Source organism: Eutrema salsugineum, unplaced genomic scaffold, assembly GCF_000478725.1.
Source record: "Eutrema salsugineum unplaced genomic scaffold, Eutsalg1_0 scaffold_19, whole genome shotgun sequence".
NCBI lineage: Eukaryota > Viridiplantae > Streptophyta > Magnoliopsida > Brassicales > Brassicaceae > Eutrema > Eutrema salsugineum.
Window position 1 is genome coordinate 1,170,248 of NW_006256838.1, and position 19,971 is coordinate 1,190,218.

Here is a 19,971-nt window from a genome sequence, read left to right on the forward strand (position 1 = left end):
TCAACCGCCTGCCACGTGGCCTTCCAACCCCCATTCGGGGCCTAACTTCTATATTGGGCTTAAATTCAATGTCTTTCCTATTGATTGGGCTTTCAAAATCCAATTACAAGAGTTTTGTGGTTCTTTTGCAAAACGCATATAAACAATAGACTAGATTTTTTTTTTTTCCGTCTAAGTAATTTTCATTATGAAATACAGAGAAGAAATACATGGGTGGGATACAGGTTTGAAATCCAAAACCGGAGTTAAACATAAACCCAAAAACTAAAACCAATGGAAAAAAAAATTTCCTCGGAAACTAAAACGACAGAAAAAGATTATTCAGAAACTAAATCTAGACATACCACAGAAACATACCCTACAACAAAATCTTTCATCCAAGACCATAACCGAGAGCAACCATTACAATTTAACCACAACAATATATAGAATTTTACAATATATTTTTTTACTTCCTGAAAAGGCTAGTAAATCTTTCAAGACTCTTCATAAACAATTTTTGTTTCTGGCATTCTTTTGGAAATTTCAAGTGTTGATACTTTTGAAAACGAATATAAAATGTGACAACAAAAGAACATTTTTTGTTTGTGATATATCATTATTTATTCTTGAAACTGAATCAAGAACCACAAACAAAGATCATCTTCTCGTGTGAGAACTACGGTTATTTTTTTATTGTATGCCTGTCTTGTTTATATGGTTCAGGAGGAAACATAGACATGAAGTGTAAATTTGGTCAACCAAAACTTGGTGGTTTGTTTGGTGCTTAGCAAAATCGGAGGTTTTCTTGGTGGTTTAACGTTTTTTTGTTTACTAGGGATTTGTGTTGCTAAGTAATATCTACAAAGCAAAGGCTATTGAATCTCTAGATAGATTTTCATATAAATGTTTTTCAAAACTCGCTTGTGAACTTCAAATGTACCCAGCGAATCCACATCAACTAGCAAAATTTCAGTTAAATCTTCTCAACTTCTCATCTCTTACAACGTTAAGAATATTATCTGGAAAGGCCATTCAAGATCCGCATAACCGCACTCATAGCCAGTCTAATCAATCCAGTAATGATGCGAAGAGAAGAAACCATGCTCTAAAACAAGCTCAATTTGTCCCCTATTTTTTGTTCTTGACAGAGATACTTTTTTTTAACCGCATCAACAATGTCTCCTCCTGATCCCAAAGCTCTAGTATCCAATCCACAAGAACTTCTTCTTTTTCCAGTTGACTTTGATGGATCGATCATTATGAAGTTTATATAATCCAATATAGTATAACATACTTTACATCGTTTCAATGAACATTACACATCAAAGTCTACGATTTATCTGGTTGACAAAAAAATATAGAGGGATAATTCATCTTGTCAAATTGTATCTAATTAACCATTGGTGATTTCCGATAGAAATGTCGAACAATACATAGGATTATTTGATGGATGTCTAAAATAGAACTCAAACTCGTTTCATAGGGGCTTCATAGATATTTAACTAAAAAAATATTCACTCACATGTCAACAGATACTGGCTTCATAGATCTTTATTCAACACACAAGAAGAAGTAACCTAACGAGTTAACTAAGTCACTTGAGTGGTTTGTTGGGTTAAGTATTGGATCACGAACTCAATAGACTTTTGTGATCCTAAATCCATCCTCACAGAGTCTCCTAATGGATCTCCTTTTTGTTTTGCTTTGTTTTTGTTTCCCAAAGACATAACACATCAATGCAACACATGGCGTATGAAATGTCTTCTGCTAAGGTTGCCACCGCCTGAACACCTTTCAATGTCTTCTGATAGACTATTTTGCTCAAATGGGGTAAATTTTTGAGATGCTAATAATTTTAGTCCACGTCGTAATATAATGATATTAACACACAAAAAAAAAAAATATTATTAACACTAAACTACAAGTACTATAAGTTATGTTTGATAAACAAAATCTCTTCATAAGTTTTAACAAAAGAAAACCATTTTCATGGTCGCCGATAAATCTAATTCTATATTGCGCGGGGTCCACATGGATATTGAACTTCACTTTTTTTTTTGTCGTACTTGAACTTCAAAATTCGAAAATTCAAACGCATCCCAAATAAAAAAAAGCTAAAAATTATGCGCACATAAACTTTGATTGGTAACTTTGCGGAATGGCGGAATTGCGGAAAAAATCTTGCGGAATAGATTAAGTGATTTATAAGTCGCTTTTCTGCGGAATGACTTTTCCTTTATATTTTTGTTAAACAAAAACACAGTCTGCGTTTTTGTTAAACAAAAACACAATTCCGCCATTCCGCAAATTACCAATCAGAGCCACAATCTTATCTTCAATATTTTTAGATTTGACCGTAAACCGAACCAAACCATAGGCAGACGACTCTGTTACGGACTCACAGCGACTGAGCAGTTTATAACCGACCGAACCACACAGAGAGGCACACAAATCAACCTTCTAGAACCGTAGCGAGTCATTTATTCTCTCTATTCATTTTCCTATTTTACCCCTATATTCTCTTCTTTGTCCCCCAGGTCTCCGAGTCTTGGTCTGTTGTCGAATTTTCTCTCTGTCTTTTCAAATTTCTCAACTGAAATTTTCGTCTTCGGAACTTTTGAATTTTCATCTGAAACGGAAGTAGAAGGAAGATGACGACTATGGAGAGCTTGATTGGCTTGGTTAATAGGATACAGAGGGCATGTACCGTGCTCGGTGACTATGGCGGTGGAACTGGAGGCAACGCTTTTAATTCTCTCTGGGAAGCTCTACCAACCGTCGCCGTCGTCGGTGGTCAGGTGATTTCTCCGGCCTTAACAGCTTTGGCTTCTTCCTAGGTTTTTCTCTGTTGACTCTTTCAACTTGACTTTTGAGTGCAGAGTTCTGGGAAATCTTCGGTTCTTGAGAGCATAGTTGGGAGAGATTTCCTTCCTAGAGGATCCGGTTTGTTAAATTTCTTAACCTCTCTCATGTGTTTGTAAATAATGCAAAGAGCTTTGAGATTTTGAGTAACAAGTATCGCTGTGCAGGTATCGTTACGAGGCGGCCTTTGGTGTTGCAGCTTCATAAAACGGAGGATGGAACAGAGGAGTATGCAGAGTTCCTCCACCTTCCCAAAAGGCAATTCACAGATTTCGGTATGTACCTTTTAAGTTTATGTCTGTATATAAAGTTATGTATGTGTGTTCTGCCTCGTTCCTGTTTTCTTGGTTACTTATGTTTTGTCTTTTAACTTCAAAATTGGTGTTCATTGAGCTTTGCTTGAATTTTTTTTGATGGTTGCAGCTTTGGTTCGCAAGGAGATTCAGGATGAGACTGATAGAATCACAGGGAAGAGCAAGCAGATTTCTCCAGTTCCCATTCACCTCAGTATCTTCTCTCCAAATGGTCTGCTTTAAACACAATCTCTGGATTTTGACTTCCTGTAACACTTTTGTTTCTAGAACTAACATTCATGTGTGCTCTTTTTCTTTTGTTGTGTTTTTTTATGGGAAACAGTTGTGAATCTGACTCTTGTTGATTTACCCGGTTTAACTAAAGTGGCTGTTGGTATGATTTTTTTTCAACTCTTTCTCTGGGTGTCTGTTTCTTTATTACTTTGATGGATGTATGAAGCTCTTTGATTTTTTCTTTGATTTCCAGAGGGACAGCCGGAAACCATTGTTGAGGATATCGAAATCATGGTTCGCACATATGTTGATAAGGTGAGAATTTCTAGTAATTTGTAAGCTGATGTTGAGCATGTGCACCTTTTTGTTCAATTTTTGAATCATTCAACAAATGCAAAACCATATATAAATCCTTGGCTAACCATTTCTCGTCTGCCCGGGCTCTATCTGCTTTTCTAGTACCAAGTCAGTTAATTCTATTGTTTTGCAGCCCAACTGTATCATATTAGCAATCTCTCCTGCCAACCAGGACATTGCTACATCAGATGCAATCAAGCTCGCGAAAGAAGTGGATCCAACAGGTTTGTTTGTTGCTCTGTTGCAAGCGGTTAATATATTTGGGAGAAACTATTGTCATTTTAATGATGGAATAAGTGTTTGATTCTCCCAGGCGAGAGAACATTTGGTGTTCTTACCAAGCTAGACTTGATGGACAAAGGAACTAATGCATTACAAGTAAGCACCGCTTCATCTCTTTTGGTTCACGTGTTCTGGTCTACATTAATGAATAATGCTTACTCTATTTTGAGTGTTTTATGACATATTATCCTCGGCAAGCTAATCTTGGAATAATGCTTACACTTCATCTCTTTGGAGGAATTTGATCTAACATATAGAAATGCTTGCCTTTTCAAGGTTCTCGAGGGAAGATCATACAGGCTGCAACATCCTTGGGTTGGGATAGTGAACCGTTCACAAGCGGATATTAATAAGAATGTCGATATGATGCTTGCAAGACGAAAAGAGCGAGAGTATTTTGACACGAGTCCTGACTATGGTCACCTAGCCAGCAAAATGGGTTCAGAATATCTGGCAAAGCTGCTATCTAAGGTGTTCAATCAAAACCTGAAAGGCTTGAGATTTTTTTTATCATATGGTTTAATTCATTGTTTCTATGGTCTTCTGTTTCAATTTACAGCACTTGGAGTCTGTTATCAGGTCCCGTATTCCAAGTATCCTATCATTAATAAACAAAAGCATCGAGGAACTTGAAAGAGAGTTAGACCGAATGGGTAGGCCTGTCGCTGTTGATGCTGGGGTAAGAAAGAGTACATCTAAGTGAAACTATTTTCTCTTTGATGAAGTTTTTACCTTCTTTGCTATGGACTAAATCTGTTGGTCTCATTCTTAGGCTCAACTGTACACTATTTTGGAGATGTGCCGTGCATTTGATAAGATATTCAAGGAACATCTGGATGGAGGGTAAACATCATTACTGATTTTCCTTGTGGATTAAGTTTATTGATCCTTTTTCTAAAACTTAATGTTACATTTTTTAGGCGTCCTGGAGGTGACCGTATCTATGGAGTCTTCGACAACCAACTTCCAGCTGCACTTAAAAAGCTTCCTTTTGATCGTCATCTTTCACTTCAAAGTGTGAAGAGAATTGTGTCTGAAGCAGATGGCTATCAACCTCACTTGATTGCACCAGAACAGGGTTATCGCCGTCTAATCGAAGGCGCGCTTGGTTACTTTAGAGGTCCAGCCGAAGCTTCTGTGGATGCTGTAAGTTCTTTCTACACTATAACAGTCTCTTTAGCTTCACTTTTTATATTTACTAATGAGTTTAGCGCAAATTTCAACAGGTTCACTTTGTCTTGAAAGAGCTTGTTAGGAAGTCAATCGCAGAAACTGAGGTGAGATTTTTTTTCAAACTATTTCATTTTCTCAAGATTGGTTACATGAAAGAAAAAGAAGGTGTTACTGAATCTCTTTTGGTTGCAAAAAAAAACAGGAGTTAAGGCGTTTCCCGTCGCTGCAAGTGGAGCTAGCTGCAGCAGCCAACAGCTCCTTGGAGAAATTCAGGGAAGAAAGCAAGAAGTCGGTTATTCGACTTGTTGACATGGAATCTGCGTATCTAACAGCCGATTTCTTCCGGAAACTTCCTCAAGAAATGGAAAGGCCAGTAATCAGCAACAAAAACCAAGCCGCTTCTCCTTCGCCCGCAACACCAGACCAATACGGAGAAGGACATTTCAGAAGAATAGCAGCGAATGTATCCGCGTATGTCAGCATGGTTTCAGACACACTACGCAACACCATCCCAAAAGCTTGTGTTTATTGTCAGGTTAGGCAAGCCAAGCTCGCGTTGCTCAACTATTTCTACAGTCAGATCAGCAAGAGAGAGGTAAAAACTAAACTGTAATATAACTGTCTCAAGTCTTTTTTGGACTATGTGATCTGCTTGCAAAATCTTATATTTGGTCGGGGAATTTGTCACAGGGGAAACAGTTGGGACAGTTACTTGATGAAGATCCGGCACTGATGGGTAGGAGACTAGAGTGCGCGCAAAGGCTTGAGTTATATAAGAAAGCGAGAGATGAGATTGATGCTGTTGCTTGGGTACGATGATATTGCTCAAGTGTGTTGAGTGTTTCATGTTTGTCTCTGGTGAATGTTTCCGTGATTAGAGACTAAAAGTTCGTGTGTTGATAGTGTTCGTTGACTTGTAATATTGTTTGTTGACACTGTTTGTATGTATTAATATTATCATCAGAGAGACCCTGTTGGGACGTTTTGTGAAATTTACTTTTTGATTGCTTCTTGAAAGCGTTTTGGATAGCAGACTGTGAGCCGTTTTACGTAAGAGCGGACGAAAATGCGCGCCGTTTATCATACCCGTTGGAACATGTAGAATGATATTGAAAATGCGCGCCGTCTAATCGTAACAAAACGCGATGTTGTTTCCCTTGGCAGATAGTAGACTGCGCGCCATTGATACTAGTATCAGAAGAACGCTATATCAATTTCTTGACTGTCATTAAAAACGCTGTGTCGTCTCACTTGACAGCTATTTTGTTTTGTGACGTTTTTATAACTTGGCCACGTTGGGAATATAAAACTGCGTGCCGTTTCATGAAGAAATCGCCCGCTGACTAAGGCTGTTCTTCCTAAATTTCTCTCTTCATCGAGACTCGTCGAACTTGTGCGTGATTTGATTCAGGGTCGCATCGTCTTTCGAGTTCTATGTAATCGTTAGTGATGGAGCTTGCTTTTAGTATATCCTTGATATGAATATGCGACTAAATTTAATTTTGAGTTTTTGCTTTTTGATACACGCAGATAGTATCAGTGGATCAAGCATAGTAGCTGATCATGGAAACTCTTGTTGATGCTCCGATTAAGGTATCATTTTCACCTGTGAACCCAATTTCATTGTCACTGCAACCAATAAAATCTGGTTTTTTGCCTATTTCTTGGTTACAGGACGATCATGAGAGCCCTAGGTGGCAAAAATCAACCGTGGTATTTGTGTTGGGTAGTAATTTCACTCTGTGTAATCATGCTTTACTCTCTCTAATCATGCTTGAAGATTGAATCTTATGGTTTTGAATGGTTTGAGTTCAGGTGGTCCTGGAAGTGGAAAAGGCACTCAGTGTGCTAATGTTGTCGAGCACTTTGGATATACCCATTTGAGTGCTGGTGATCTTCTCAGAGCAGAAATTAGCTCTGGTTCTGAATTTGGGTAAGTTCTGCTTCACTGAATCTCAAATTAGTTGCTGAATCATATCCCACGAAGCGGATCTTGTTCTTTCTAAGGCTTATGATGACTGGTCTGGATTATTTCAGAGCCATGATCCAAAGCATGATTGCAGAAGGGAGAATTGTGCCTTCTGAGATCACTGTGAAACTTTTGTGTGAAGCTATGAAGGAGAGTGGAAATGATAAGTTCCTCATTGATGGTTTCCCTCGCAATCAAGAAAATCGGATAGTATTCGAAAATGTTGTAAGGATCTCACGTTATTGTCTTCTCGCTGATGCCTATAAGAGTCTAATCGAGTCCTAATTTCTCTCGTTAAGCCTCGGTTTGATAATTTCTGGATCTTTGACAGGCTAAAATCGAGCCTGCCTTTGTTCTGTTCTTTGATTGTCCTGAAGAAGAACTAGAGAGGCGCATTATGAACAGGAACCAGGTTAGTATCTTAGCCGAAAAGGATGTCTAGTTCGGGTCCCATTTCTCGTTTACCATCTTGTTTTTTGGTAATGAAGGGAAGAGAAGACGATAATATTGAGACGATAAAGAAGAGATTTAAAGTGTTTGTAGAATCGACCCTCCCTATTGTTAGCTACTATGAATCTAAAGGGAAACTTCGGAAGGTTAGGATTTGATTCTCCTCCTCATGATCATTACTATCACACGTTGTTTTTAATTTCCTATTTCGGATTCTTACAGATCAGTGCTGCAAAACCGAGTGCAGAGGTTTTCGAGGCAGTCAAAGATCTATTTGCATCTGAAACTGGAGAAGGTGAAGCGCGTGATCACCTGAACAAGAAGATTTCTGTATAGTAGTCCTCGTAAATATTTGTATCAGTTATCTTACTCTTTGGTTTGTCTTGGTCAGCACCACATACACATGTCTCGCCGAATAAAACAAAACAGAGACTTCCAAATCCACTTGCCTTGTCGTATACGTAACTAAGTCTACAGATGTTTATGTTTGTGTAAGTATCTCTACATTTAACATGTTGTCATTATAACAGATCCACAATTTCGTGGTAATCATCACTTTTTAGTTAGGAACTTATAAGGTTGTCTTAATAATAACAGGTTTCCTAATCCACGAAGTTGATTATGATCTTGAAAACATATTTTGAGTAATTTGATTAGTACTACGTACTTATTACTCGCAAAGACTTTTAGAAGTTAACATTTAAACAAAATTGCTGTTGACTCCGTCATTTAAATTATTGAACTATCACTTTATCCATTTCATCTAGATTACCACACAGATACATACATTAACTTACACCACAAAAAAAAAAGCTTCTGGTTCGTTCTTCAATTGTTACTAATTGAAAACTATATTTTTGTTTTGCTCCATAAGCTTTTCTTTTTTTTTTAAAGATTTTGGATGATGTTGGCTCAAGCTGTCTTTAGATTCTTACATATCATAACCGATTTCATATTCATTGCTTTCGTGGCTGTCTTCTCTCTGCGTCTCTTCTTAAGATTTGCAGCTTTCCTCGTCAGACGTCCCTGGCGTCGCCACCGCACATTCACGGCGGCAACGAACGATCGCTCGTCTCCGCCGTTCTGCGCCGTGTGTCTACAAGAGGCAGAGGAAGGAGAGAAGATGAGGCGATTGACGAAGTGTCGTCACTGCTTCCACGCCGAATGCATCGATCCATGGCTCGGTGAAATGTCGACGTGTCCGTTGTGTAGAGCTGAGATTCCTCCTTTACCGCCGGAGAATCCTCTGCTCTTACTGTTTGTTCCGGCCGGTGTGATCGATTTATTCAGCAACAAAGAGTTTCGATGAACCATCCCCGTCAGATTCTACGTATTCTCTAATTTCGAATTCAATGTTTCCTGATTGACAACATGATTTGATGATTTTCTTGTATAAAATAAAATTTTAAGAAATTTTAAATAAATCGAGGCCTTTACTATGTTTAATTACCTGCATATCCAAATTATTTTTAATCATTTAGAAAAGAAAACAAAATAACTCGAGGTATACTACTGGACACACGCTTAAATTTACTTTTTATATGTAGCCCGAAGAATCATTCGAATGTAACTCGTGGATGATATTCCAAATACTACTTTATTTTGACTTAGTTTTTAGGTAGTTAGAGTGTTACAATAAGTATGACATTTTACTTATTTTTTTGTGGTCGAAAAATATGACATTTTACATTTACCGATTTACGTGTGTGAGTCGTTGATTAAGATGGGAAATGATTTTGATAAAAAATAAAAATAAATAGAGTAGATGAGATCGGCCCATGAACTTCTGCCTTCATCTGATTTCAGTATATCCAAGCCCTCATATGAAGCAAACTAACAATCAATAATAATTTTTATTTTTATCGTCCACGTTCATTTCTTTTTTTTTTTTTTTTTGGGTCCACGTTCATTTCATTTTGGGTCATTCTCATAGACAACCAACCCTTTTATGAATTTAAGGTTACACTAGTATATCACTTCCAGCACTATAATCTTAAATTCATGTAATTGGTAATATGTGCAACGAATGTGGCAAGTAAAAAGAAATTCCATGAATGGCTCTTATTGATTGCTATATAATCACGGACTTTTAGAAGCTGAATGGGGAGATAGGTCTTTTTATAATGGATTTGTCTTTTTCCAAAGTTAAGAAAAGGCAAGTCGAAGACGTAGCTAAACAATAAACAAACAATAAGAAGAAAATAGGACCGAAACAGCCAAGAAACTCACGTGGAAATCACTAAACATATGCCAACTGCCTACACATTTTGTTAGAAGACAAGACATTTAAATTTTATATATTGTTTTTTTTTTTTCAATTTAAGAGTTAAGACACACATACTATGGTCTATGGAGATCATAAAAAGAAAAAAAATATATACGTTTGACGAAAGCAAAAAAAAAAAAAGATTTAGAGATCCACGTATATAGAAGACCAAACTTTTGTAAACCGACACTTATAAGATCAGATCGGTTCTAGCAAAACCGGTTAAGTCCGTCCGGCCCCTGATAAGACCGACTAAATCCATCAAATTCAATGAAGAGATAGTAGTGATAAAGATCGGAGACGCTTTTATCAAGAATCTTTGTCGCTATTTCGCTGGAGTATTCTTGTGATCAGCGGCATCTCGACTCAACTATGGACCAAATTCACCGACTAATATATTACATGACATATCCTTTTCTTTTTTTCCTTTTATAGACCTATTAAGCATCTCCAGTCTGATGTTATGAATCTTGCACACGAAAATGCGTATACTATTATAATGACAACCTCTATATATGTGTATGTGTATGTGTATGGGAGGATAGTTAATATTGATAGTTAGGAAGTCAAAATATTTTATTTAAGGAATTAGCTGTGATCAACTTTATTGGACTATATGCTTTCCACGCTTACATTGCAACAATTAGTGGTGGTACTTGGTGAAGATTGAATATTTCCAAATCACTTTTGATCACAATTAAAAAATAATTGATATTGATTTTTTGTCGGCATTAAAATATAGAACTTTAAAAAAATATCTATTATATTAAAACAAAAGCACATTTTGTACTTGTTTCCAAACACTCCTAATTTTTTTTAAGTGTTTAAAAATAATTTTAATAATTATTTATATTTAATTTCGAAAATTAGTTATTAATTTAAATATTTTTAGAGTTCCTTAAATATAGATAATTTAGATTTGATTTGATTTGATTAAAAATAATAAATCAGATATTAATTTAGATTTGATTTAAAGATTCTAATTTAAATAATTTCTATACTATTAAACATTTTTATCAAAAATATCTAGAATTTTTAAAAGAAAAAATAATTCACATATAAAAAATAATTGGTCATATTTGAAATATAAAATATTTATAATGATGTAAATGATATAATGTTTATGTTGCTTATATAATATATTTACGATTATGATTTATTTACAAATTAATAATAAAATAACAGGTAAAATTCAAATATATAATTTAAATATTAAAAATATATTTTTTAAAATTCATAGAACTAAAATTATATATAAAAACCGGGTTAAAAATATTTTGATAACTAAAATCACTAATTTTGAATTATACATGTGTATCAAAAATATATTTTTCATACAAAATAAAAACATAAAAAAAATAAAAATTATTACATACACTATAATGTGGTTTGAAAAACCAGTTGTATACTCCCTTCGTTGATTAAATTTTAAAAAACTATAATACTAAATAATACTGTTAATACATCTCAAACTTTTAACAAATATTTATATTATACGGTAATATGAACGGAAAAGTTAGAATTATGTTTTTATAATAGTTCATTTTGAATTAATATTAGCGGACAGGTTAAAATTATATATTTATAATTATAATGAATTTTAATACTATAAAAATATATCTAAACACAAAAATCAATATTTTCACTTACTAAAAATATATTTATAAACATAATTATATCTAAACTCAAAAACATAAATTATATTACAAAATTTGTTAAACAATAAAAAAATATTCTCGTACAGATACACGAGGTTAGAATGCAATTATAATTATAACCTATAACAGTAAAACTATAAAAATCTAACAAATATTTGTGTTTATAACCAAATTATTAATGTTTTTATATATTTTCAAGTTAAAAACTTACTCTGAAATCGGAAAACAATGCAAAAGTGTTTACGCAAAATTTCGTGCAAGTATGATCATTTTGAAAATTATATATCTTCAAGTGACAATCGCTATTACTAGCTAACAGATTACCATTTGAAAATTGTTCTAAAAATAATACACATCACTTAGTGATTAATATGAAACAAATTCACATATAATAATTTAAAAAAAAAAAAAAATATATATATATATATATATATATAATTTAAGCAACCTTTTTTAGTAAGTAATACTACACTTTCGTAGAATCGTGTGGTAGTAAAACAACAAATATCTAACCAATATGTATAGAAGTAACAATACTTACGTAATTTCATGTTTTTAACTAGATGTATAAGAGACGATGTAATATCGCACGCGAGTATATATGGTCCCGCCCACCAACAATTGAGTGATAAAAGACAGAGTGCATTGTACTCGAATCGAAATGGAATCTCTATCACTCACTCTTTTCCAAACGTTTCGAGCCTAACTCTCATAGAAGGAAGTCGTTTTCTATATACGTGCATCCCCTTATTGCTTAACAACAAAACTTTCACTAATACCAAGTCTAATCAAATTTCTACGAATTAGGAATCATGTGGCTTTAGTTCAACTTGTATTAGAAATAGAAATACTAGTTAGAGTTATATATACGAGACAACTTGTATAGTATTTTTAATGCAAAATTTGTATAATATTTCTTTTTGTTTATTTTCTTAATATTAGTTAGAGTTTATATACGAGACAACTAATATTTTGCTTTAGAATAAGAACAGTCTATTAAGTTCTGTAAAAAGTTTCAAAACAAAACATTAAACTTTTTGAGGAAAACAAAAAACACATTAAACTTGTAGCTTTATGATATGGAGAGCGTATAATTTACGTTGTCCCGTAAGTAATAAGAGAAACCAATTTGTTTTTCTCCAATGTCCCCAACATATCGATCATTCATAGTGGTTTCTCTTTTTGTTGTTTTGTAGCTGACATCACTTGTCAGATGAGGTACTCGTCGTCACTATCATCTCAAGCAATTCCCCACACACAGACTCTCTCTCTCTCCCCCTCCGGCTTCTACAGTTCCATTTGAAAGCAAAACACTAAACAAAACATGAACTTGATCGTCTCCAATCATCTCTAGTGCTTGTTTCTAAAACTCTTCGAGCAAAGACCCGTGTCTTCCCAACAGAAGAAGAAGCTATGTCCAGACCCTTTGGTTCTGCAGGTAAAATTGAAATCTTAACTTGAAGTCTCTGCTTTTCTGCTAACTTACTGTATATGATCATGAAAATGCTTCACAAAACATAAACAGTCTGCTCTCCTCATATTAGAAATCGAAAGATGTTATCAGTTTCAAACTTTTCTTTCTTTTTATCTGATCGTGTTTGCTTTGATATGAGCAGCAGAGATGGGTTATCTTCTCCTGAGAACACAATGGTTGCAGCTGAATTCTGTGTGCTTGAAGGAACGTATAAGCATCAGTATGCAAGTTGCCTTCTTCGCTTTCTTTGTTATTCATTTCACACTGATTTGGCTTGGTGTAGTGAGAAACAGAGGAGATCATGCTGTAGAAGACTTGAAGAAGCAGAGCATAACCGTGAAGCAGAGCTTCTCTTACAGCTTGTCTCTTGTCTGCTCTGTGTCGATCTTCGGGGCTCATTGCGTTATCTTGCTTTCGCTGTTTCGAGACAGCGTGGTGTCACGGTGTGATTCCTCTGTTTCTGTCTTCTCCGCAGAGATTTCCCAGGCTTTCTCGTGGCTTATCATCTCTGTTTATGTGGTGAAGATCAGGAAAAGGAGTCTTGTTAAGTTTTCTTGGATGTTAAGGTTGTGGTGGCTCTGCAGTTTCATCTTATCCTTTGCCTTTGATGCTCAGTTCATAACCGCGAAACACGAACCCCTCGGGTTTCAGGATTATTGCGATTTGACTGGTGTTATTGCATCCTTGTTCTTGCTGGCTGTTTCAATCAGAGGAAAGACTGGTTTCCCTCTTCTTGAATCCAGCGAAATTACAGAGCCGTTACTACTCGGTGGCGAAACAGAACATAGCAAGAAAGATTCTCCTTCTTCTTCTTCTTCTCCATATGGGAATGCTACTCTCTTCCAACGCATCACTTTCTCATGGATCAACCCTTTGTTCTCCCTTGGATACAAGAGACCTCTCGAAAAAGACGATGTACCAGACATCGATGTGAAAGATTCCGCTCAATTTTGTTCTCAAGCCTTTGACAAGAAACTGAAAACCACCATAGAAGAAGAAGGACTCGGAAAGGCTTTCTTCTACAAGTCGGTTCTTAGATTTGTCTGGAAGAAAGCAGCGATCAACGCGGTATTTGCAGTTGTAAACGCGAGTACGGCTTACATCGGACCATATCTCATCAATGACTTTGTGGTGTTTTTAACCGAGAAACAAGACCAGAGCTTAAAGTATGGTTACTTTCTTGCACTTGGTTTTCTAAGTGCAAAGATCGTTGAGACGGTTACTCAAAGACAATGGATCTTTGGAGCTCGTCAGCTAGGACTACGCCTTCGAGCAGCTTTGATATCACATATATACCAAAAAGGTTTGGTTTTATCGAGTCAATCTCGGCAAAGCCACACGAGCGGAGAGATCATCAACTACATGAGTGTAGATGTTCAGAGAATCACTGATTTCATCTGGTATGTAAACACTATATGGATGTTACCTATTCAGATCTTCTCAGCGATTTTTATATTGCAAAAACATCTGGGACTTGGAGCTTTAGCTGCATTGGTCACAACTTTAATGGTGATGGCTTGCAATTATCCACTGACAAGGATTCAGAGAAACTACCAATCAGATATCATGAATGCCAAAGATGATCGAATGAAAGCAACTTCAGAGATTCTTAAAAACATGAAGATTCTAAAGCTTCAAGCTTGGGATAACCAGTTTCTCAACAAGGTTAAAAGATTGAGAAAGAAAGAGTATGATTGTCTACGGAAATCTTTGAGGCTACAAGCTTTCACAACATTCATCCTTTGGGGAGCTCCTGCTTTGATCTCTGTGGTGACTTTTGTTACTTGTATGCTAATTGGAGTGAAGCTAACAGCTGGAGCAGTTTTATCTGCTCTTGCAACGTTTCAAATGTTACAAAGTCCGATTTTTGGTTTACCTGATCTCCTCTCTGCTCTAGTTCAAAGCAAGGTCTCTGCAGATAGAATCGCTTCCTACCTTCAACAAAGTGAGACTCAGAAAGATGCAGTTGAGTATAATTCTTCAAAGGATCATGCAGCCTTCAGTGTCGAAATAGAAAACGGAGCATTCAGCTGGGAACCTGAGGCAAGCAGACCAACTCTCGATGGGATTGAACTGAGAGTAAAACGAGGAATGAAAGTGGCGATTTGTGGAGCTGTAGGATCAGGGAAATCAAGCTTACTCTCATGCATATTAGGGGAGATTCAGAAGCTGAAAGGAGCAGTCAGAGTCAGCGGTAAACAAGCTTACGTTCCTCAGTCTCCGTGGATACTAACTGGGACTATAAGGGATAACATTCTGTTTGGAAGCATCTATGAAAGCGAGAAGTATGAGAGAACTGTTAAAGCATGTGCTTTGATAAAGGACTTTGAGCTGTTCTCTAATGGAGACATGACAGAGATTGGTGAGAGAGGGATAAACATGAGTGGAGGTCAGAAGCAAAGGATACAGATTGCTCGTGCGGTTTATCAGGATGCTGATATATATCTACTCGATGATCCTTTTAGCGCTGTTGATGCACATACAGGAAGACAACTCTTTGAGGTATACTCATCAACTTTGCATTCTTTAATCATTTCAAAAATCCACAACTGAAAATGATAATGTTTTGATGGTTTTGTAGGAATGCTTAATGGGGATACTGAAAGAAAAAACAGTCCTTTATGTTACCCATCAAGTCGAGTTTCTTCCAGCAGCAGATCTCATTCTGGTTAGCGAAACCGCCATTTATATTAACTATGCAAATTCCAAAGAAATTGTTAGTTTCCATTTACATTAGTCTGTGTACTATACTAGGTGATGCAAAAGGGAAGAGTGATGCAAGCAGGCAGATTCGAAGAGCTTCTAAAGCAGAACATAGGTTTTGAAGTTCTTGTAGGAGCTCATAACGAAGCACTAGAGTCAATCCTATCAATTGAAAAGTCAAGCAGAAACTTTAAAGATGAATCCAAAGATGAAACAGCATCAATTGCAGAGAGCCTTCAAGCACAGTGTGACTCAGAGCATAACATCTCAACAGAGAACAAAAAGAAGGAAGCAAAGCTGGTACAAGATGAAGAAACAGAGAAAGGAGTAATTGGCAAAGAAGTTTACTTAGCGTATTTGAGAACGGTAAAAGGCGGGTTGCTTGTGCCACTCATAATCTTGGCTCAGTCTTGCTTCCAAATGCTGCAGATTGCTAGCAACTACTGGATGGCATGGACTGCTCCTCCATCTTCTGAATCCAAACCAAAGTTCGGGATGGATCGGATTTTACTTGTTTACGCACTTCTTGCTGCAGGAAGTTCACTTTGTGTTTTAGCAAGGACTATTCTAGTAGCGATAGGTGGACTTTTAACAGCTGAGAAGTTCTTCTCAAGGATGCTCTGCAGCATTTTCAGAGCTCCCATGTCATTTTTCGATTCGACTCCAACAGGAAGAATCTTGAACAGAGTGAGTGACCAGAATCAATCCAACAAAATATATGGTTTCTTTATCAATCAAGACTTATATATGTGACATAACCTTTTTCATGTTCAATAATAGGCATCCACAGATCAAAGCGTTCTGGACTTGGAAATGGCAACCAAACTAGGTTGGTGTGCTTTTTCGATCATTCAGATTGTTGGAACGATCTTCGTAATGTCTCAAGTTGCTTGGCAAGTTTGTGTCATCTTCATTCCAGTAGCAGTAGCCTGCGTGTTTTACCAGGTAAGAGAAAAAAAAAAAAAAAAAACTGATTCTAGCGTCAATGCATGATAAAAGAAAGTCTTGCTAAGTTTATTACTTGTTTTTATTCAGAGATACTACACACCAACCGCAAGAGAACTGTCACGCATGTCCGGAGTAGAAAGAGCTCCAATCCTCCACCATTTTGCTGAATCGCTTGCTGGTGCCACAACAATACGCGCTTTTGATCAACGAGATCGCTTCATTAGCTCAAACCTTAGTCTCATAGATAACCATTCAAAGCCATGGTTCCATGTGGCATCAGCAATGGAGTGGCTTTCCTTCAGACTTAATTTGCTTTCTCATTTTGTCTTTGCTTTTTCATTGGTGTTACTTGTGACTCTCCCTGAAGGTGTCATCAATCCAAGTAAGTCTCATGCATCATAAAATTAGCAAATACATTGTCTAATCTACTACTTGGATAATTGAAAACTCAAACTTCATGTTCTACTTAATTTCTTACAGGCATTGCTGGTCTTGGAGTCACTTATGGCCTAAGTCTGAATGTTTTACAAGCGACAGTGATATGGAACATATGTAATGCAGAAAACAAAATGATTTCTGTAGAAAGAATTCTTCAGTATTCCAAAATCCCAAGTGAGGCACCTTTAGTAATTGATGATAATAAACCTCTTGATAACTGGCCAAATGTTGGATCAATTGTCTTCAGAAACCTACAGGTAAACAAGAAAGTAATACATTACTGAGATATCTTGAACATATGATTGTGAAAACTAATAATCCACTTCACAGAAACATCTGTAATAATCAAGATTCTCAATTCTGAGATGTCTTTCTTCCAGGTCCGGTATGCAGAACATTTCCCAGCTGTCCTGAAGAACATCACCTGTGAGTTTCCAGGAGGGAAAAAGATTGGCGTTGTAGGAAGAACTGGAAGCGGCAAATCAACTTTGATTCAGGCAATATTTAGGATTGTTGAGCCAAGTCAAGGAACCATAGTTATTGATGATGTTGATATTACAAAGATTGGTCTACATGACCTGAGATCAAGACTTGGGATTATTCCTCAAGATCCAGCACTGTTTGATGGAACTGTCAGAGTGAATCTAGACCCTCTGTCTCAGCACACTGATCGCGAAATATGGGAGGTAAAAAATAACTACAAAATCTCCTCTGCAATTCTTCTTTGATTGACTTTGAGAAAGCATTCTAATACAATGGTTAATATCTTAGGCGCTTGATAAATGCCAACTAGGAGAAGTTATTCGTGGAAAGGATGAGAAGCTGGATGCTACAGGTGAGTTTTCTGAGATCATCATGAGAAACAATATAGCTTAAAAAATTTCAGGACTATGAAAACTAAGATTCTTGAATGTATGGAACAGTTGTTGAAAATGGAGAAAATTGGAGCGTAGGGCAAAGACAGTTGGTCTGTCTTGGGAGGGTGTTGTTGAAGAAAAGTAACATTCTCGTGCTCGATGAGGCCACTGCTTCAGTTGATTCCGCAACAGATGGTGTGATACAGAAGATCATCAGTCAAGAATTTAAAGATCGAACAGTGGTGACTATAGCACATAGAATCCACACAGTGATCGAGAGCGATCTTGTTCTGGTTCTAAGTGATGGTAAGACCAACAATACTTGTGTTTTCATACATACATATTTAGTAATGAGGTCTAAATCACTTTTTCATGAGCAGGACGAATCGCAGAGTTTGACTCACCTGCAAAACTGCTAGAGAGGGACGATTCTTTCTTCTCCAAACTCATAAAAGAGTATTCGATGAGATCTAAACACTTTACCAGCTCGAATAATCTTCTCACCTGACAAGAAGAACCATCGAGAGTCAATACAAGCTGAAAGCAAGTGCAAAGTGATGATCTGTAGAGGAGAAAACCAAGGACCAATAAAACAGTTAAACTCAAGTTGAAAGTCGAACTAGTTATTTAAGTACATAAGTTGAACAGTTACATGGAGAGACTACCGTGGCTAGAAGCAAGGCGCACTGAAGAAAGTCTTCGGTTCAACATTTTTTTTTCAGTATTATTTTACGTTTTAATCACAAATTACTTGTGGTTAGGGTATTCACTGAGTTTTTCAGTGTTCTTGGAGAACTTTCCATGTCACCAATGAAATAAAGCAGGAACCTGTTCTCTATTTTTCACATAAACTTCAATTCAATAAAGCAGGGAAACATAAAAAAAATTCAATTATGTAATAATGTGGTCATCCTAAAAAATAGAAATGTGGATATTTCGATTTTTTTGCAAACTCCTTTCGAACAAAGAGTATTAAACCTTTTATTAACAATAGACAAAAAAAAAAGTGTTTGTGTTTCAACTATAGAGGAGTTGTTCAAAGTTTGTTGTTCTACAAAAGTTTAGAGGTACTGATGAGTATCTTAGGATGTAATTCCATAAGGAAGCAATGCAGCAGCTACAATCCTGCCTTCCTCGTTCAGTATGTTGTACGTGGATGCAGCGTTTCTCTGGATAGAACAGGGAGGAAATCAATAAGCACAGACAAAACACAAATATTCCAAAACAACAGAGCAAGGACTTGTAGGAGGACAAGAGAAGCTGGGCTGGATAGACATACGGAATCTACTGTTTCTAGCTTCATGCCAATTGACTTTACGAACTGACGGACTTGGGGATTCAGTGGCTGGTTGCATCTTCCACACCCGATTATTAAGAGCTCTACAAATAATTGAGAAAAACACCAGAAAAGGGACAGAGTCAGAAACCACTAATGATACACTTCAATATATGCAAGGTTTTTACATTTTAGCTTAAAACATACTTATCATATGGTTTTCTATTTAGTTATAAGATCACATCACTCAAATTTCAACCCAAAAATAAAAAATTGTATAAGGAAAGCAACAAACATAGTAAATGGTATATGTTCAGTACCTGGAATTGGTCGAACTGTCTGGAAGATTGATAAGCTGCTTCCATGAAATTGATATAATAAAAGTGTTTTGTTAGAGGCTTAGAGCACATCGACTTCATGTATATCAGAAAATAAACAGAAATAGCACTGAAATATGAATGAAATTTTGAATCGGAAAGATAAATTGTTTAGACCACATCAAATAAAGCCACTGGCAAAGAGAGGGATCCAAGTGAAGAGGTTGGCTTCCAAATCTAGGCTAAAAAAGCACAGTAGATGATGGATTCAAGTCATCTACTGTTCCAACTATAAAGCTTATTAATGTCTTTCCAACACAATATCACATCTTCTTGCATCAACGACAACTAATCCTTCAAACAATCATCTCAAAACAATAACTTAAGAAAATCTGCCTGAATTTTCTTTCTTAACTCTAAGCTTTCATTAGT

General features: G+C 36.3%; 5 protein-coding genes across 9 annotated transcripts in view; 4 read left to right on the top strand and 1 right to left on the bottom strand.

The window, feature by feature from the left end:
- Positions 1 to 2,493: 2,493 nt before the first annotated feature.
- LOC18020100 (dynamin-related protein 1E) lies at positions 2,494 to 6,200 on the top strand. The gene is made up of 15 exons (XM_006402547.2): positions 2,494 to 2,780; positions 2,862 to 2,925; positions 3,012 to 3,119; positions 3,268 to 3,369; positions 3,481 to 3,531; positions 3,625 to 3,686; positions 3,862 to 3,952; positions 4,042 to 4,106; positions 4,287 to 4,481; positions 4,570 to 4,689; positions 4,783 to 4,853; positions 4,931 to 5,156; positions 5,237 to 5,287; positions 5,386 to 5,778; positions 5,874 to 6,200. The coding sequence occupies exons 1-15, from the start codon at positions 2,634 to 2,636 to the stop codon at positions 6,000 to 6,002; spliced, it is 1,875 nt and encodes a 624-aa protein (XP_006402610.1). The 5' UTR covers positions 2,494 to 2,633; the 3' UTR covers positions 6,003 to 6,200.
- Positions 6,201 to 6,494: 294 nt separating this feature from the next.
- On the top strand, positions 6,495 to 8,203 carry LOC18020101 (probable UMP-CMP kinase 1). Of its 4 annotated transcripts, none has more exons than XM_006402548.2 (8): positions 6,495 to 6,625; positions 6,714 to 6,776; positions 6,858 to 6,909; positions 6,999 to 7,116; positions 7,221 to 7,377; positions 7,484 to 7,564; positions 7,641 to 7,748; positions 7,825 to 8,203. In XM_006402548.2, exons 2-8 carry the CDS (start codon positions 6,747 to 6,749, stop codon positions 7,936 to 7,938), a joined length of 660 nt encoding a protein of 219 aa, XP_006402611.1. In that variant the 5' UTR covers positions 6,495 to 6,625; positions 6,714 to 6,746; the 3' UTR covers positions 7,939 to 8,203. The 4 variants fall into 4 exon arrangements, with proteins under 4 accessions (XP_006402611.1, XP_006402612.1, XP_006402614.1 ...); XM_006402549.2 differs by having other exon boundaries at positions 6,495 to 6,619; XM_006402550.2 differs by having other exon boundaries at positions 6,514 to 6,576.
- A 210-nt stretch (positions 8,204 to 8,413) lies between these two features.
- Positions 8,414 to 9,040, top strand: LOC18020102 (RING-H2 finger protein ATL64). Its single transcript, XM_006402552.2, has one exon. The coding sequence runs from the start codon at positions 8,504 to 8,506 to the stop codon at positions 8,909 to 8,911; it is 408 nt and encodes a 135-aa protein (XP_006402615.2). The 5' UTR covers positions 8,414 to 8,503; the 3' UTR covers positions 8,912 to 9,040.
- Positions 9,041 to 12,799: 3,759 nt separating this feature from the next.
- Positions 12,800 to 18,840, top strand: LOC18020103 (putative ABC transporter C family member 15). Of its 2 annotated transcripts, none has more exons than XM_006402553.2 (11): positions 12,800 to 12,964; positions 13,143 to 15,502; positions 15,582 to 15,668; positions 15,755 to 16,390; positions 16,484 to 16,648; positions 16,739 to 17,033; positions 17,132 to 17,346; positions 17,470 to 17,775; positions 17,861 to 17,924; positions 18,013 to 18,252; positions 18,327 to 18,840. In XM_006402553.2, the coding sequence occupies exons 1-11, from the start codon at positions 12,940 to 12,942 to the stop codon at positions 18,452 to 18,454; spliced, it is 4,521 nt and encodes a 1,506-aa protein (XP_006402616.1). In that variant the 5' UTR covers positions 12,800 to 12,939; the 3' UTR covers positions 18,455 to 18,840. The 2 variants fall into 2 exon arrangements, with proteins under 2 accessions (XP_006402616.1, XP_024012775.1); XM_024157007.1 differs by having other exon boundaries at positions 13,146 to 15,502.
- Positions 18,841 to 18,874: 34 nt separating this feature from the next.
- Positions 18,875 to 19,971, bottom strand: part of LOC18020104 — a 1,849-nt gene continuing 752 nt past the window's right edge. Inside the window, exons 3-5 of the mRNA XM_006402554.2 lie at positions 19,543 to 19,577; positions 19,226 to 19,326; positions 18,875 to 19,115 (exon numbers count right to left, since the gene is read on the bottom strand). Of these exons, the coding sequence (XP_006402617.2) occupies positions 19,029 to 19,115; positions 19,226 to 19,326; positions 19,543 to 19,577 (223 nt within the window). The 3' untranslated portion in view covers positions 18,875 to 19,028. The remainder of the gene's footprint in view (positions 19,116 to 19,225; positions 19,327 to 19,542; positions 19,578 to 19,971) is intronic.

Bases quoted from the DNA above. Each gene is read 5' to 3' on its own strand.
- LOC18020100 (XM_006402547.2), top strand. From the start codon at position 2,634: ATGACGACTATGGAGAGCTTGATTGGCTTGGTTAATAGGATACAGAGG. The intron at 3,370-3,480 runs GTCTGCTTTAAA...TATGGGAAACAG, and splicing joins CAGTATCTTCTCTCCAAATG to TTGTGAATCTGACTCTTGTT. The intron at 3,532-3,624 runs GTATGATTTTTT...TTTGATTTCCAG, and splicing joins TTTAACTAAAGTGGCTGTTG to AGGGACAGCCGGAAACCATT.
- LOC18020101 (XM_006402551.2), top strand. From the start codon at position 6,747: ATGGAAACTCTTGTTGATGCTCCGATTAAGGTATCATTTTCACCTGTG. The intron at 7,565-7,640 runs GTTAGTATCTTA...TTGGTAATGAAG, and splicing joins GCATTATGAACAGGAACCAG to GGAAGAGAAGACGATAATAT. The intron at 7,749-7,824 runs GTTAGGATTTGA...GGATTCTTACAG, and splicing joins CTAAAGGGAAACTTCGGAAG to ATCAGTGCTGCAAAACCGAG.
- LOC18020102 (XM_006402552.2), top strand. From the start codon at position 8,504: ATGATGTTGGCTCAAGCTGTCTTTAGATTCTTACATATCATAACCGAT.
- LOC18020103 (XM_006402553.2), top strand. From the start codon at position 12,940: ATGTCCAGACCCTTTGGTTCTGCAG. The intron at 16,391-16,483 runs GTGAGTGACCAG...GTTCAATAATAG, and splicing joins CAGGAAGAATCTTGAACAGA to GCATCCACAGATCAAAGCGT. The intron at 16,649-16,738 runs GTAAGAGAAAAA...GTTTTTATTCAG, and splicing joins TAGCCTGCGTGTTTTACCAG to AGATACTACACACCAACCGC.